General features: G+C 36.1%; 1 protein-coding gene across 1 annotated transcript in view; it reads left to right on the forward strand.

The window, feature by feature from the left end:
• Nucleotides 1–17,519, forward strand: part of TWF1 (twinfilin actin binding protein 1) — a 33,735-nt gene that overhangs the window by 2,812 nt on the left and 13,404 nt on the right. The window contains exons 3-4 of the mRNA XM_043968326.1: nucleotides 10,576–10,754; nucleotides 11,701–11,796. Coding sequence (XP_043824261.1) covers nucleotides 10,576–10,754; nucleotides 11,701–11,796 — 275 coding nt within the window. The remainder of the gene's footprint in view (nucleotides 1–10,575; nucleotides 10,755–11,700; nucleotides 11,797–17,519) is intronic.

Raw genomic sequence — 17,519 nt, forward strand, 5'->3', positions numbered from 1 at the left:
TAATAAGTACAAATATAAATATGTAAATAAGGATAAACACAAGCATGAAGAGAATCAATACAAATCAATTAAATACAATTAATTTTGAGGAGGGGACCCTCAGTAGTTTAAGTTATTTGAACTAAGGTTCAAAACCTATGATAGATACAGCAGCACAATATTTTAAACCTTGCCCTAGGGCACACAAATGCTTTTTTTTTTCCTCAAGGCTTTCTTCCTCTGTAAGTCGGGGGTTTTTTGTTTAGTTTTGGTTTTTTGGTTAAGCATTTGGGGTTAAGTGACTTGCCTAGGGTCACACAGCTAGTAAGTGTCAAATGTCTGAGGCCAAATTTGAACTCAGGTCCTCCTGAATCCGGGGCTGGTGTTTATCCACTGCGCCACCTACCTGCCCCTCAGTAAGTCAGTTTTGAAGCAGAAGGAGGAACCAAGGACAGTGGAACATAGCAATTGTTACTAAATTTGATTTTTAAAGGGATGAAATTTAAAGTTTTGTATTTTCCTTAGAAAGGATACAATAAACTATAGAGTTGAATGATACAAAATGATCAAATAACCAGAAGAACTGGTAGGTTGGAAGTTATTTTGTAATTGAAATCATTAGTTAGATTTCAATGAAATTTTACTAATTTCAACTATTGAATTTTGAGTGTATTAAAATATTTCCTTTGGCTTAATTGATTTCAAAGTAATGGTTAAATAACTTGAAATGTTTGTTATGGGAGGAAAAGCCAATTCTTTCTAATTCAAACTACATCTTGTTTTTTACTTTTCAGCTATTAAATATTTAGTTGGTTGGTAGAAAGTGCTGAATTTGGAGAGTACCTAGGTTTGAATCCTGGCTTTGCCACTTTATAGACCTCAGTCAGTCAAGTCAGTATTCATTAGTACATACAATTTGTTAGACAAAGAAAGGCAAAAACAGTCCCTGCTCTCAAAGACCTTATAGTCTAATGGGAGAAGCAGACTAATATATATAGTAAGAATTTCAGTGAATCACAGAGGGATGACACTAGCAATAAGGGGTATCAAGAAAGGATACTTGCAGGGGTGTAACTGAAGCTGAGACTTGGAAGGATACCAGAGAAAATAGGAGTTAAAGTTGAGAGGGGAGAGAATTCAAGGTATGAAGCACAACCAAGGAACATGCTCAGAGTTGGGAGGTGAAGTGTCATATGTACATATTCAAAGAATAGCTAGGAGGCTAGTATCACTGGATTATGGTGTAAAAAGACTGGAAAGGTAGGAAGAGGCCAGATTTGTAATGGCTTTAAAAGCTAAACAGAAGATTTTTTATTTGGTTCTGGAGGTACTAGGGAGCCACTGGAGTTTATTGAATAGAGTAGATGACATGGTCAGAGCTGTGCTTTAGAAAAATCAATTTGACAACTGAGTGGAAGATGGATTGGAGTAGGGAGAGACTTGAGGGAAAGAGACCCTCCAGAAGATTAGGAGAGAAGGGGGCATATAGGATAGATATTACAAAGATAAAACCATCAAGACTTGGCAACTGATTGAATATGGGGAGGGGAGGGAAGGGAATGGTAAGAAAATGAGAAATTGAGGTTAACACCTAGGTTCTGAGTATAGGTTGCAGTTTCCACATCTCAAAAATAGGGTGCCACATGTATAAGCCATATCTGATTGCTTACCACTACTCTATTAACTGAGAACATTTTTTTTATTTTTTTTTAGTGAGGCAATTGGGGTTAAGTGACTTGCCCAGGGTCACACAGCTAGTAAGTGTTAAGTGTCTGAGGCTGGATTTGAACCCAGGTACTCCCGACTCCAGGGCCGGTGCTCTATTCACTGTGCCACCTAGCTTCCCCCAACTGAGAACATACTTGACTGAAAAAGTAGAGACCATTTCCCAAAGGTCCCTTTTCTCCCCCTTTCTATATTTCAAAACCCATTTATGCTATCCCCCATTCTCTCCTCTTCTCCAGTCTCTAATAGTATGGTGACTGTTCTCACTAATGCCAACCACCTCTACATGTATGTATCTATATGTATCTATTGTCTCATCTATTCCTAGCCTTTCCAGAAGATTGTCCCCAAAGTCCTCCACCTCTTTTAATCTTTAGTCTCTCCGTAGCTCCTGGCTCCTTCCCTATAGCCTACAAACACAATCATCTTCCCTATCCTTAAAACAAAACAAAAGAGCAATCATTAATCCCTACTGTTTCTAGCTGTCTTCCTTTCTCTTCTCCCTTTCAAGCCATACTACTACAAGAAGCTTTCAACACTGTTTGCTTCCTGTAGTCTGGCTTCTGATTTCATCATTCAATTGTAAATACTCTCTCCAATGATCTTTTAATTGCCACATTTGGTGGGGTTTTCTCAGTCTTCATTCTTGAGCTCTCTGCAGGGTTTGACTCAGTTGACTTCCCTTTCTTCCTAGATACTATCTCCTCCTTGGCTTTTCATGACATTATTCTTTTCTGGTTCTTTCACTGGCTTATCACTTTTTCTTTGCTAGTTGTATTGAATGTTGCTCTGTTTTGTAGGCTCTCTTGTCTTATCACTGTGAATTCTCATTTGGTTACTTCATCTGTTTACACAGGCTTACTTACTTATCTCTATATAGATGATTCCAGCCTGAGTCTCTCCTGACTGGGAGCTAATTGACACAGTAGATAGAGTGCCAGGCCTCAAGTGAGGAACACTCCTCTTCCTGAGTTCAAATCTGGCCTCAGATGCTTACTAGCTATGTGACCTTGGGCAAGTCACTTAACCTCGTTTGCCTCAGTTTCCTTATCTGTAACATGAACTGGAGAAGGAAATGGCAAACCACTCTAGTATCTTTGCCAAGAAACCCCCAAATGGGGTCACAAAGAGTCAGACACGACTGAAATGATTGAATAAGTCTCTCCTAGGTTCCAGTTGTGCCTCTCCAACTGCTTATTGGGCATTTCAAAATGGTTGTCCAAAAAGAGCACTGGCCATGATGTCAAAGGGCCTACATTTGTTTCACTTCTGATACTTAACTGTGTAGCCTTGGGCTTGTGGCCTTAGTTCCATCTTATGTAAATGAAGGTGTTGGAGTAGACGGCCTCTGAAGTCCTTTCTAGCTATATATCTATCTTATGATAGTACATCCAAAACAGAACTCATTATTCAAACAAAATCTACTTCTCTTTCAACTTCTCTCTTTCTGTTGAGGTCTTGACAATCCTTACAGGGATCTGTAAACCTTATAGGTTTATAGTGTAGGCATTTTCTAGTCCTCTTCCTTAACTCACATATTACTCATGACCTTTCCATCAACTTTCTTGGGAATTTTGGCAATAGTCTAATAATTTTCTCCTTAATCTAAGCCTCTCCCTTTTAATCCCCCACATAGTTGCCAAAGTGGTTCCTAAGGCACAAGTCTGATCTTGTTGTTCCCCTACTTGGTAAACTCATACTGACACCCTGTTAGCTTTAGGATAGGTTTCCAATTCCTTCTTGCACTTTGCAGAGGCTTTCCCCTGTGCTGTAATGCACTTCACCTCTTCTTCCTCTTGTTTCCTCCAAAACTGAGCTCAAACACTGCCTTCTACATGGAGGCTATCCTGATCCCCAAAACAATAGCTAGTGCCCCCATTCAAATACCATTTACCTTTATATATTTATTTGTATGAATATTTGTATATATTTTGTACATTATCTCCCCAGACAGAACACATGCTCCTTGAGAAAGGGCAGTGTTTAATTTTTCTTTTTGTGCCCTGTCCCTGTCAAATTACAGGCACTTACTAAATGCTTGTGGGTTAATTGATTAATATGTTCAATATGAAAACAAGCACTGTTGAAAGGATTGCAAAAAAAGTAAGAGAAGTTGGGTTTTTTGTTGTTGTTTTTTAATAGTTCATACAAGTCTTTCCAGGCCTTTCTGAAGTTATCCTGCTTGTCATTTTTTATAGCACAATAATATTCCATCACCATCATATATCACAGCTTGTTTAGCCATTCCCCAGTTGATGGGCATTCCTTTGATTTCCAATTCTTAGTCACCACAAAAAGAGCTGCTATAAATATTTTTGTACAGATAGGTCTTTTTCTCTTTTTGGGGATGTCTTTGGGATATAAACCTAGCAGTGGTATTGCTGGATCAAAGGGTATGCAGAGTTCTATAGCCCTTCAGGCATAGTTCCAAATTGCTCTCCAGAATGCTAACCTAGTTTCTAAGGCTTTTCATAGTATTATTACAACCTACCTTTTGAGCCTTGTTTTAAGTTTGTTCATGCTCTAATGTTATAGCCAACAGAACCATTAATTTCCCAAACTCATCCTATAATCTTCCTCATTGTGTTTGCCCAGGCCATTCCCTATATTCTAATTCTTGTTCTAGGTATAGGAAATGATGCCCATCTACAAAAACTGCTTTTTATTTAATTTTGTATCTATTTTTATGGGTACAGGTTGTTTCACCCCCTAAAAAGTAAGTTCCTTAAGGACGTGTACTATTTCATTTTTGTCTTTGTAATCTCCAAGGTCAAGTACAATGTCCAGCATACAGTTGTTTTTAAAATGTTAAATTAATTGACAAATAAACCAAGGAAAAGACACATGGGGGAGAAAGGAAGATGCAGCACATTAATGATAATTTGTTTATGAGAAATGGGATAAAAGATCATTGAGGATATGAATTAGCAAAAGTAGATTGTTAGGAAGTGAGAATACCTGACAAGATGGTGAACCCAGGTAATATGTTGGTACTCCCAAGACACTAATTCAAGAAACATTGTTATGTTTTGGAGCTACAAGGCTAAAAAAAACCTAAGTTTCTATGTCCTAGAAGTGCTTACAATCTAATGTTTTGGGGCAGGGGAGAAGTTGAGGCATGACATGTTCACAAAATAGTATGATACAACATAAAGAGTGATAAAGCAAAATGTGGGGGTCTAAAAGTGCTATAAGAAATATGAGGAAGGAGAGATAAGGAAAGTATTTATAGAGGAGATATTATCTGAAGTTTTTGTGGATAGGATTAATAAGCATAAAGTACTGTGCAATGCTGTGAAGACCAGTAGACCTGAAATCAGGAAGACCTAAGTACAAATCCAGCTTCAGGACACTGAATAACTATGATCTTTAAGGCATCAATTCTGTCTTTCTTAATGTACCTGATCCTTAGGGTTGGGGGGTTTTTTTGGCGGGGGGAGGGGGAGGGGGGGTTGTTTTTTGTTTTTGTTTTGTCATAAAAGTATTTTATTATTTTCCAGTTACATGTAGAGATAGTTTTCAACATTTGTGGGGTTTTTTGGGTTTTGGGGTTTTTTTGCAGGGCAATGGGGGTTAAGTGACTTGCCCAGGGTCACACAGCTAATAAGTGTCAAGTGTCTGAGGCCTGATTTGAACTCAGGTACTCCTGAATCTAGGGACCAGTGCTTTATCCACTATGCCACCACCTAGCTCCCCCTCAACATTTGTTTTTATAAGATTTCTAGTTTCAAATTTTTCTCCCTCCTTCCCCCCCTCCCCAAGACAGCAATCAATCTGATATAGGTTTTATATTTATATATATGTGTGTGTGTACATATATATATATGTATGTGTATATATATATATGTAATCACATTAAATGTATTTCAGCATTAGTCATGCTGTATAAGAAGAATCAGAGCAAAAAGGAATATATGTATGTGTGTGTGTGTATATATATATATATATAAAATCACATTAAATGTATTTCAGCATTAGTCATGCTGTGTAAGAAGAATCAGAGCAAAAAGGGAAAACCTCAAAAAAGAAAAACAAAAAAAATAGAAGTAGTATGGATCAATCTGCATCTAGATTCCGTAGGTCTTTTTTTTCTGGATTTGGAGAGTATTTTCCATCATGAGTCCTTTGGAACTATCTTGGACCATTGTATTGCTGAGAAAAGTCAAGTCTATCACAGTTGATCAACACACAATGTTGTTTATACTGTGTACAATGTTCTCCTGGTTCTGCTTATCTCACTCAGCATCAGTTCATGTAAGTCCTTCCAGGTGTCTCTAAAATCTGCCTCCTCATCGTTTTTTACAGCACAATAGTATTCCATTACATTCATATACCACAACTTGTTCAGCCATTCCCCAATTGATGGGCAACCCCTCAATTTCCAATTCCTTGCCATCACAAAAAGAACAGCTATAAATATTTTTGTACATGTGGGTCCTTTTCCCTTTTTTATGATCTCTTTGGGAAAAAGACCTAATAGTGGTATTGCTGGGTCTCAATCTTAGGGTTGTTGTAAGGATAAAATGAGATATTGTTTGTAAAGCACTTTACAAACTTTAAAGCACCATATAAATGCATATCATCATCATCAAATAGAAGAACAGGTAGTTGCCTGCTCTCAAGGTGCTCACATTCTAATGGAAGGGAAAACATATATAAGGCTTCAGTTCTAAGTCATGTGGAAAGGTCTTATGGTCCTTAGGGTGCAGTGCCAACGCAAGTGGTAATGCAACAAGAAAGATGAAGATTGAGGGGAAAAAATTCAGATTTGGCAATTAACAATTATTGACAATGTTACAGAGACTGCTTCCAGAAACTTAATTTCAAAGGGTTGAGAAGTAAGAGGTAAGAAAATGAAGGCTTTTTCTAAGAGTTTGTCTATCAAGTAGCACAGAGATATTGGAAGATAGCTTGAGGGTATGACAGTTTAGTGAAGGTTTTTCATGATTGGTATGAAGAGATTGAAGTTTTTATATGTAAAAGAGACAATTGTGGGAATATTCTACCAGAGGAGAAGATCCAGAGTACATGAGATTATCATGTTCCTGGAATTTTAGCTATTGAAGAAAAAAATCAATACTGTAAATTTTAGGCACAAATCTTCCAGAAATAAATTTTCATTTAATTTGACATTACTCCCAAATACAGGCCATTTCTAGAGTGAGAAATTCCAAACTGATATAGGCTACACATGCCCTCTGACATTTATCTATCTTAAGATGATTAGAGGTAATATAAATTGGAATCTTAAACAAGGAAAAGATATGTTGTTAACAATCCAGAACAATAGTCACTACTTGATTCCTTCCCTCTTTTAAGGATTGAAAAGGGTCTTCTCTCTGTGATCAATATCATAATTCTTTTCTGAATGGACAAATATGGATCACAACAATAGCCATTGAAGGGATATTGTACTCAGATGTCTCATTACCCAAGCACTTCAAGAAGTAGGGAAGGCAATATTTTTACAAGATAGCAGGTACTCTTTGTTTCATAGTTGGGTTTTTTTCTACTTAATCCATTTCCTTAAGAGACAAAGGCCTTTTGTCTTCAACCCACAAAGGGGGTGAGGGGGAGGCAGGGTCTGGAAAGGGTATTTAGTGCAGAGAAATATTTCATTATAGAGAAATGGAAAAGGGATAGGGATGATCTTTGTTGTTGTTGTAAAATATTCTCCTATATAGCATCACCAGCATAATTTTGATATTAAAGAAATGGACTTTTACAATGGTGGGAAATTTAGCATTGATATTCCCCAAAGTAGGCCACTCTGATCTCTTCCTTTCAGTTTTGGGCCTAACTCATCTATCTTTTGAAAATGGCATCATATTTATAATGTTTTGCTTTGTTGAGTCAAATAAACACAAAAAGAGCTTGTATTTTTGCCCCATATAATCATTACAAACATCAAATACGGTGGGACACAAGAAGACCTATGCTCACTGTGATAGAAGAGGCCTGGGACAGATTGGTCCCAAATGCAAATGGTGAAATCCTCTCTATGATCCTGTTTGCATGTGATTTCTACTGTTTGCTTTAAGCTCAGGAACATTACAGAACTTCCTGGATAAGAGCTATGTAACAACTCATGCAGCCTGACATAGGAAAAGCTAAGTGGATGAAGAACATATGTTGCCAAGATTATGGCATGGAGCAGAATGGAGAACTATAAGTCAGTCCATCAATGTGTATATTTACACACATATGTAACAGATAATGTAAATGGACAGTGAGACCCAGAATTAAACAGAATAGTGGGCTAGACTGCCTTCAGAAAAATGTAGCGATCTTTCAATGACCCCAAGCTTCTTCCAGAATTTAAGTTCCATCTTTTAAATTCTACTGATGCTGGCTAGGAATCACGGAATAGGAGTAAACTATTGATTCAAGTTTTAATTATCTAAATCAGAATTAACTACATTGTGAACTCTCTTAATTTTTGATTCAGGAATAGCCTCTCGTTACCCTAAATATAATCTAGGCTGCCTCCCTCCATTATCCAACTGTATTGTGGGTAGTAACTATAAGTTAATTTTGAAACTGGGAATAGAGACAGGAACTAGACCTCTGTTCTTATTAATATATTGAAATTTCTTGTGAGGAAACTGATGCAAATTGGCACCCTCTCTGTAAATTAATAGTCTTTGAGAATTATCTAGAACACTGAGAGGTTAAATAAATTGCCTGGTATTTGTCAGAAGTGAGAGTTAAACTCAAGTTTTCCAAGCTTTAAGGGTTTCATGCCACTCAGCCTTGGACCAAGAAAAGCTTAATTGGAAAATTATTTAAGAAAAAACTCTGATGTATCCCAGACTAAAAGAAAATAAAAAAATTTTTTGGATAATTTACTATTAGGGGTTTTGGTTGTTACTGTTTTCCTTTATTAAAACACATTATTTGATTCTGCTATAGTACTACCTTTTTTGTGTAGCTCAGTTTTTTCAGAAACTTTAAGCTAGGAGGATATTCCCATTAATCGAGTAATTATATGAAATTTGAAGTACTGAGCAGTTTAATTAAAATAAATTAGTGACTGGGGAAGTTATCAGATATTCTGAGTGCTGGTTCAATACCACTAGATTTTTACTTTTCAGTGGACTTTTTAACATTTTTTTATAAAAATTATTTCTAATGCATGTACATCTTATTTGTGTTCTATGTGACTAATCAAAGGATTATGTGTAAAGATTCTTTGTCACTCTCCCTGGGGTTTGAGTGTGTGTGTATACACATATACATACACATAGATACATATATATGTGTGTATACACACACATATACATACACTACCTAGTATGAGTAGGATCCTTGGTCCTAGATGCTAAATTAACAGGAAATCCAATTAATTGTTAACACAAGTTTTATTAGCCCCAGTTTCTTAAAATTTGTTTAAAATATTTTATGAACTTTGTGTAGTACCATTATCAAAAAAAGATTTGTGTTTAATTCCATTTAGAAAAGTATTATCAGTTTAGAAGTATATTTTAGTCATCACTGTGTTAAATGACTATGACTTTTCCCACTTAGGAATTTAAACTAAGAATATTTGCAGTCTGTAAAGCAGTAGTCTTAGAGCAGCAGATTAATGATGGTAGGAGAGGAGTGGTGCTATTATGTTTGTGTATTTTCTCACAAAATGGTAAGTATGATGAGCTGTGTAATATTTCTAAAGAGCTGGTCTATATCTTAGTACTTTTTTATTACAATAAAAAAGAAATCAATGTCTCAGTAAACTTTGTTATTGCCTTATATGTCACAGTTATCTGGATCTCATATTTCTGTGGCAGTGATTACATATAGGATTTTGAAAACAAATTAAAAATTCCTTTTGAAATGAATGTGAATGAGGAAAGCAAAAAGGTAAAAATTATGTTAAAATGTATAGAAAAATTGTTCTTTAAAAAGTGGTACACCCTAGAATGTGAAAGTGTTTTCCCAGTTAAAGGTTAAGTTATTTTAGTTTTGCCTGTTTTAATAAAAATGACTTCATGCCACACACAGAAAAGTGTGTGTGTGTGTGTGTGTGTGTGTGTGTGTGTGTATCTGCAGAAAACTAGAAGTAAAAACTGGAATAAGTGGGTACTGACTGTATTGCATCACTACTATATGTTATGAAAAGATTAAATAGTATTTTCCTATTTTTAATTTTGATAGCATTTTCCACATTCACCAGAGGTACATTTTCAATATTGTTTACATCCTCAAATATTTAATACACATAGACTTTGCATGACTTGAGCCTTCAAAGGTCAATGGAATTATGACATTAGTTAATTTTAATTTTTCAAAGCCATGAAGTTTCTTTAAAAGCTGAGTATTTCTGAATTTTTATTTATAATGATATTAATAATGTACCTAATCCATATTTCCCTATTGTAACAGGATTGATCATAATTTTTCATTAAAAGCAAGGGCATAATAAATCTTGTAAAAAATATTTGCAGTTTTGTTTTTAATGAGATGTATTAGTAAAGATAGTTCTTTTCATGTAAAAAATAAACATTTGTTTGATTAAAGACTAAAACAGTGTTTCATGACATTCCATCTTTACCTTTTCTTTATCACTTGTGTGACATTGTTTATGTGTCCAAGATGAGTAGTAAACAGTGTTTTAATTTATATTGTGTTATAATTTATATCTTGACGTTCCTTTTTATTGTGTGACTCCATAAAAGGTAGTATCAGGAAATGTACCTTTAATTGACAACACATTTCTAATTAGAATGTCTACAATTTTCTTTTTCTCCTATTTTTCAGTATATAGAGTTGAATGTTATATCTTAAAAGCTTATATTATTGAGCATGTAATAGTTGACATTATAACTTGATTATTTAGGATTTCAAAGTCATTGAGTGCATTTTTCTTCATAGAACAACTTGTAGTTGGATCTTCTAGTCAGCCTGCAGAGACTTGGGATAAAGATTATGATTCTTTCATCTTACCACTACTAGAAGAGAAACAACCATGCTACATATTATACAGGTTAGATTCTCAGAATGCACAAGGATATGAGTGGATCTTCATTGCATGGTCTCCAGACTATTCTCATGTAAGTGATTTTTATTAATACTGAAAAGAACTACCTCCTAGATATTCTTTGGTGTTTTTCCCTACATTAAGAAAAGCTGGAAAGAAATGCTAATGCGCATGAGGGGAAAAAGAGAGAAATAAAACATTTGACTCTCATAGTGCTGATTTAGGAATACTGTACTTAGAAACATAATCCAGCCTTTGAAATCAGAATGACTATTGATTCAAAATTTTAAAGTTTGTGGGGATTAGGAATAAATTCACAGGACCTTTTATAAAACAGAAAAAAAACTTTTAACATTTTGATAATGTGAAGAACATTTAAATGTAATAAATGTAGAGACTATAATGTAAATGTACTTTTTGCTGGTATTAGGTTTATCTTTGAAGGAACTGGTTTCTTGATTACCTATATAGAATTTAAAGTAAAATCACTATGAAATACAAAATTTTTAGACCCATTTTTTCATAAGAAGCACAAGGGTTTGTTTTTTTCTTTCTGTGATTCAGACAGATGTCCTTTTCAAAGGGTCATTATTCTCTAAATCCCCAACATCAAAGTCAGAAAGGAAAATTAGATTTGATTTGATGGTGCAGATTTATGAAGTTGTTTCTTCCTCCTGGCAGATGGCTAAGCTTGGTAGTATTGGGAAGACTGTGATAGGCCTTTTTGTTTGTTTAAAATAAGGATAATATATGCTCTGTTTTAAAGTGATAGATGAATATTATTACACCCATCTGCCCTTACCCCTTAAAATAGTTTTTTTCATCCTGAATTCATCGTGGTAGTTCATAAATTAAGAGAATTATATATAGATTTAGAATTTTATGATACTTAGAATTATATTTTTATCATTTTAAAAATTGTTTCTGTTGAAAATTGAAATTAGCTTCAAAGAGTTCTTCTATTTGTAATTTGATGCCATCTATAGAATTCTAAATAAATTCTCATAAAACCATAACAGGTCCGTCAAAAAATGTTGTATGCAGCAACAAGAGCAACTCTGAAAAAAGAGTTTGGAGGTGGTCATATTAAAGATGAATTATTTGGAACGGTGAAGGTACAAAGTTTATTTTATTTATTTTTAATTTTTTTAATAAAAGTATTTTATTATTTTCCAGTTACATGTAGAGATAGTTTTCAACATTTGTTTATTTAAGATTTCCAATTTCAAATTTTTCTCCCTCCCCTAGACAGCAGGTAATCTGATATAGGTTTTTATATATCTATATATAAAAACATTAAACATATTTCTGCATTAGTCATGGGTTTTTGTTTTTGTTTTTTTAGTGAGGCAATTGGGGTTAAGTGACTTGCCCAGCATCACACAGCTAGTAAGTGTTAAGTGTCTGAGCCTGGATTTGAAGTCAGGTCCTCCTGACTCCAGGGCCGGTGCTCTATCCACTGCGCCACCTAGCTGCCCCATTAGTCATGTTATAAGAGAAGAATCAGAGCAAAAAGGAAAAACCTCAAAAAAGAAAAACAACAGCACCAAAAACAAAAGAAATAGTATGGTCCAATCAGTATCCATGTTCCACAGTTCCTTTTTTTTTTTTCCTGGATTTGGAGAGCCTTTTCCATCATGAGTCCTTTGGAACTTTCTTGTACCATTGTATTGGTGAGATGAATCTAGTCTATAACACTTGATCAACACATAATGTTGATGATACTGTGTATAATGTTCTTCTGGTTCTGCTCATCTCACTCATCACAAAATTTATTTTAAATTTAATATGATCTGTTGTAATTTTTTAAAATTATAGATATATCTTTAGGTCATAGTAATTGCATGAATCTAGATTCATGAATTTTGGCTCTCCATTGTATTCTGAAATGAGATCATGAACATAAAATAGGACTGTTTTTAAAAACACCGTATTTACTTTCATGACCTACTGTCAATGTTAAAATTTAAATAAGGAGAAAATGAATTTTTTGGTTCATATCTATTTTAAATTTATAAAATGTGTTTCTAACATGTCTAGTAACCACAGATAGGTGCTTTCTTATTTAAAGTCAGGTGAAGCTACAACGGTTGAATTATTCCTTTAAGGGTCTATTGAAATTTTCTCCTTTTGTTGCTTTGTAGATGAGGGACTGCTAGAAAGCTACAGTAAGTGTAAAATGCTGAAAGGTAAAAAATTAGCCTTTATCACTTACAGTTCTGCTTTAGAAGCTAAGCCATTTTTTTTTGAGCCAGTAAAAAACCTGAGAATGAAGAATTTCCACTGTCACAAGACTTTAAAATAAAGTTACAATGAACTTTAACATCAACAAATATTAATATTTCAGCTTTTAAAGTATATATTAAATTTAACATGAGAGTTACAAAACTTTTCCTGAATGTGTCCAATTCCAAACTTCCTTCTCCTCCCTTCTGTTTTTTTAAATGCTTTATTGTTGCTCTTTTTCTATCCTTATCCCTTTCCCTTAACATTCCCTACCTCCTCTCCCACGCCTTTCCTTCTAACAAATAACTGTAGTCAGGCAAAGAAAGTCAACCATGTTGGATATGTCTGAAAACATTTATCATCACCTTTTCACGAAAAATGGAAAAGTATACTTCATTAATCTTCTGAAGTCATGAATGATCATAGTTCTTAAGTCTTTCAAAGTTTTTTTTATTATATAGTTTTATAGTTGTATATAGTTATATAGTCTTAGAGATTACCATATTCCTGTTTTGTCATTTTTGCAAATCTGATGGGTATAAGGTAGAATTTCAGTTATTTTAATTTGCACAATTGCCTCACCAAAAAAAAAAAAAAGAATAGAAAAACAACACTGTTCTGGTTCTTCTTTTATAGCTCCTTACTGGCTTTTCTTTTTGACTTATTAAAGTGCATGTGTTCCACAAAGTTCTTTCCTTTCTATACTCTTTTTTTTTGTTCTTTGTTTGTTTTTGTTGGGGTTTTTGGAGAGGGCAATGAAGGTTAAGTGACTTGCACAAGGTCACACAGCCAGTAAGTGTCAAATGTCTGAGGTCAAATTTGAACTCAAGTCCTCCTGAATCCAGGACCGGTGCTTTATCCACTGTGCCACCTAGCTGCCTCTCCTTTCTATACTCTTGACAGTCTTCATCCATTTCTGCAGCTTTAGCCATCAAATCTGCAGATGACTCCCAAATCTGTGTCTTTAGACTCCTCTCTCAAACTCCAGACCACCTTTTCAATTGCCTGTGAATATTCCACAGACACTTAAAACTGAACACATCTAAAAGTTCTCTACTTCTAAAACATACTTATTTGGGAAACTGTCAGTATAATCACCATTTGTCCAGTTACTCAGGTTTTAAAACTGGTACCAAACTGATATAACAGGAAGAACCCTGGGCTTGAAATCTTAAAGTCCTGAGTTCAGATGTGGTCTCAGACACAGCTCTCTGATCCTGTACAAGGCACTTAACCTCTGTCAGCCTCAGTTTCTTCACCTATAAAATGGGAATAATACCTACTTCCCAGTGTTATGGATTAAATCAGATAATATTTGTAAAGCTCTTGTCCAGTGTTGGGCACATAATAGGCATTTAATAAATAATTGTAAAATCTAAAATGTAAAACTTTCTTATCTTTAATTCTTTCTCCCCACCATTCCTTATCTAAATAGTTATTAAGTACTGATGATTCTCCCTGTGCATTATCTCAGACCTCCTGTCTCCCCCCTGCCTTCAGTGCTTTACCCTTAGGGTTCCTACCTACCTGGGCTTTTGCAGTTGATTCATAAGCTATCATTTCTAATCTGTTCTGACTTTTCAATCTGTTATTTCATATTGTTGTCCAGGCCTGAGTTAGGCCAATCTGTTGGCTCAGGATCAAGAGTGGAAACAAATGTAGACCATCTTAAGAAAGGTGTGATATGGAAAGAATATTCAGTAAGGATACAAAGCTGGTTCAGGTGGATGTAGACTACCTCATCTCCATATGAAAACTAGTCTGAAGGTGTATTGACTCTTGTAAAAGGGGAACATCCATAATATCTGAAAGACGCTGATTCCTCATGGAAGGAAATAAGCATTTAAGTGCCTACTGTGTGCCAGGTACTATGCTAAGCTTTTTATAAATCATTTTTTCAAATTTATAGATATTTCATTTCTCAACAATGCTGGGAGGTAGGTGCTATACTTATTCTCATTTTATAGCTGAGGAAATTGAGACAGTTTAAATGACTTGCCCTAGAGTCACACAGCTAGTGTCTGAAGTCACATTTGAACTCAGGTCTTCTTGACTCCAGGCCCACTGTTTTATTCTCTGTACCACCCAGCTGCTTCAAGGGCTGGCTTTTTGTGTCATAGATAACTGGGAAGCCACCTCAGTGACTCAGTGACTCCAGCCTTACTGCCCTGAATCAAAAAAGTCTCAAGAGACAGTTTTCCCACCTTTTAGGGAAAAATTAGCCTAGTCTATATAACATGGCCCTATAGGTATTGCTCCTACCACATCCCACCCTTTGGTTGCAAGGTCCTAAAGGACTTTGTACGAGTGAAATTGCTTTAGGCCATTGCTGGACCACCAATCTCAGGGATATGAGAACTTAGATCAGGTAAAAAAATCAAAGAGAAAAAAAAATGAGGAAAAAAACCCCAAGCATTACAGCCCTCTGTAGTAGTACAGGACAAGGGTGACTAGATATGGAATAGAATGAACACTAGAAATTTCAGATTTTTGTTTCCCCTGTTGGAAAGAACAAACCCCAGATTCATTATGTGGTAGATGATGTTGGATACATTTCGCAATGATCTGTTGATGTAAGCTATCAGGGGCAATACACAGATGATACCATCTCCAGCAAAGTCATTGATAATCAGCCACAAGCAAACTATCTTACCAAGTAAATCTTCCTATAGTCTGGATCTGAGAAGCTGCCAGACTAGAAAGCCCTCCTCCTTCCTAAGTTGGCACTGATTGTTCAGCATGAAGGTGTAACACCCAAGTCCAGTAGTCAAGGGTGCAATGACAAGAGCTATTATTTAGCAAAGGTAAATCTTTTACCCTAAGATAGGATAAGAAGGTCATTTTGCCATTTGGGAGCACGCTGACAATCCTGAGAGGTAGGGGTAAGCTCTAATTGACATGAGGAACCCAGATGGGTAGAAGGAGCTGTCCTTAGGGGGATTATATTGCTCCCCTGACTAGTCCAAATTGTCAATGAGTCTACTCTTCAACCTCTGCCATTCTCATAATGTGAGAATGGAACATAATCTGGTTGTTTAGTTCAGCAGATGTCATACGATGTTCCAGTGACTACTGACATGCCCATATAACTGTATACATTGTTGGCGGACATAGGCAAAATTTCTCCATCGAGTCTGACTCCAAAGGGTACCATCTGTTTATTCAGTCCTATTCTGTCAAGATGTCAGACCCATGGCCACAACCCAGGAACCACTTTAGATGAAGATCTTATGTGACCAGTTCCTTAAAGCCCTCACACACCTGTTGTGTATAGCTCGCATATCAAATATTGATATTCCCCCACTCTAACCAGTTTATCAACTTACTCATTTCCCATGACTTACTCTTCTACCCTAACCCAGCCACACACAAAGATGATCATACCCTTGATCTTGCCATCATTCATAAAAATATGCCACTTCCATATTCATCAACTCCGAAATTCCCTTATCTGATCACAATTTATTGGATTTGCGCCTCTTTCTCTGCCTTACCAAACCCTGTTCTTTATTTACACTGTGAGAGCCATCATCCCTGCACTAGCCACACTATCCTCCTTTACCCATCATAGCTCCTTGGTGAACCAGTTATGCTTTCTACTTCCTTCTGAGTTCCAAGTCTCCTTGTCATATTACCTATTGTACCCAGCCGAGCCTCGGATCAGCCCTCATCGGCTGCTTTTGTTCAGACATGTGCTCTTCTACCTACACAAACTATCCTGTTCTATCTTGTCTCCCCTAGCAGAATGTCCCTTTTGTCACCTCTGCTCTCTCACTTCGATCTCTCCCTGTCCTCTGTTTAGCTCCCTACTGCCTATAAACATGCCCATGTCTCACCTAACCTCAAAAAACAAACAAAAACCCTTATTTAATCTATGCCCATTATCATCCCAGATTTCTCCTGCTTTTTGTGGCTAAACTCCTTGAGAAAACTGTTTACAGTAGGTGCCTTCACTTCTCCTTTCAGTATCGTTGGGTTTTCCCCCCACTCTCTTCTTAACTCTCTATAATATGGTTCTTGACCTCCTTATTTAACTGAAACCTGTCTTGCAAGTTACTAGTGAGCTCTTAATGTCCTTTTCTCAATCTTCATGCTCAATTTCCCTACGGCCTGACTTGAGATATTCCATCCTCTCTAGGTTTTCGGGACTTCACTCTTGTCTGCTCCTCCTCTAACCTATCTGACTGCTTGGTGGTCTCCTTTACTGGATCTTCATTTAGGTCTTGCCCACTAACTGTGTGTCCCACAGGGCTCTGTCCTGAGCCCTCTTCTCCATTATGTACTATTTCACTAGTAATTTCAACAGCTCCTCTGGATTCATTTTTATCCTGATTCTCAAATCTACTTTTCCACTCTCCATCCCAAAATAAACTGATCACTTCTAATCTCATCACCTTGCCGCTAACTCAGCATTGGATACCTTCCTACCTCCCTCAGACCCCTCTCCCTTCCAATGGAAGGGCTGAAGTTCAGAGTACTAAGATCCTCCCAAAGCCTTTCTTTATAGAGGGCAGAAATTGAAATTCCACTTTACTACACTTTCCATCAGCAGTTCTGCTTGGTTTCAGTTCCATGGAACACAATGTCCTCCAGGCCGGCTACTCCTAAAGTG

This window comes from Dromiciops gliroides, chromosome 5, assembly GCF_019393635.1.
Source record: "Dromiciops gliroides isolate mDroGli1 chromosome 5, mDroGli1.pri, whole genome shotgun sequence".
Classification (NCBI taxonomy): domain Eukaryota; kingdom Metazoa; phylum Chordata; class Mammalia; order Microbiotheria; family Microbiotheriidae; genus Dromiciops; species Dromiciops gliroides.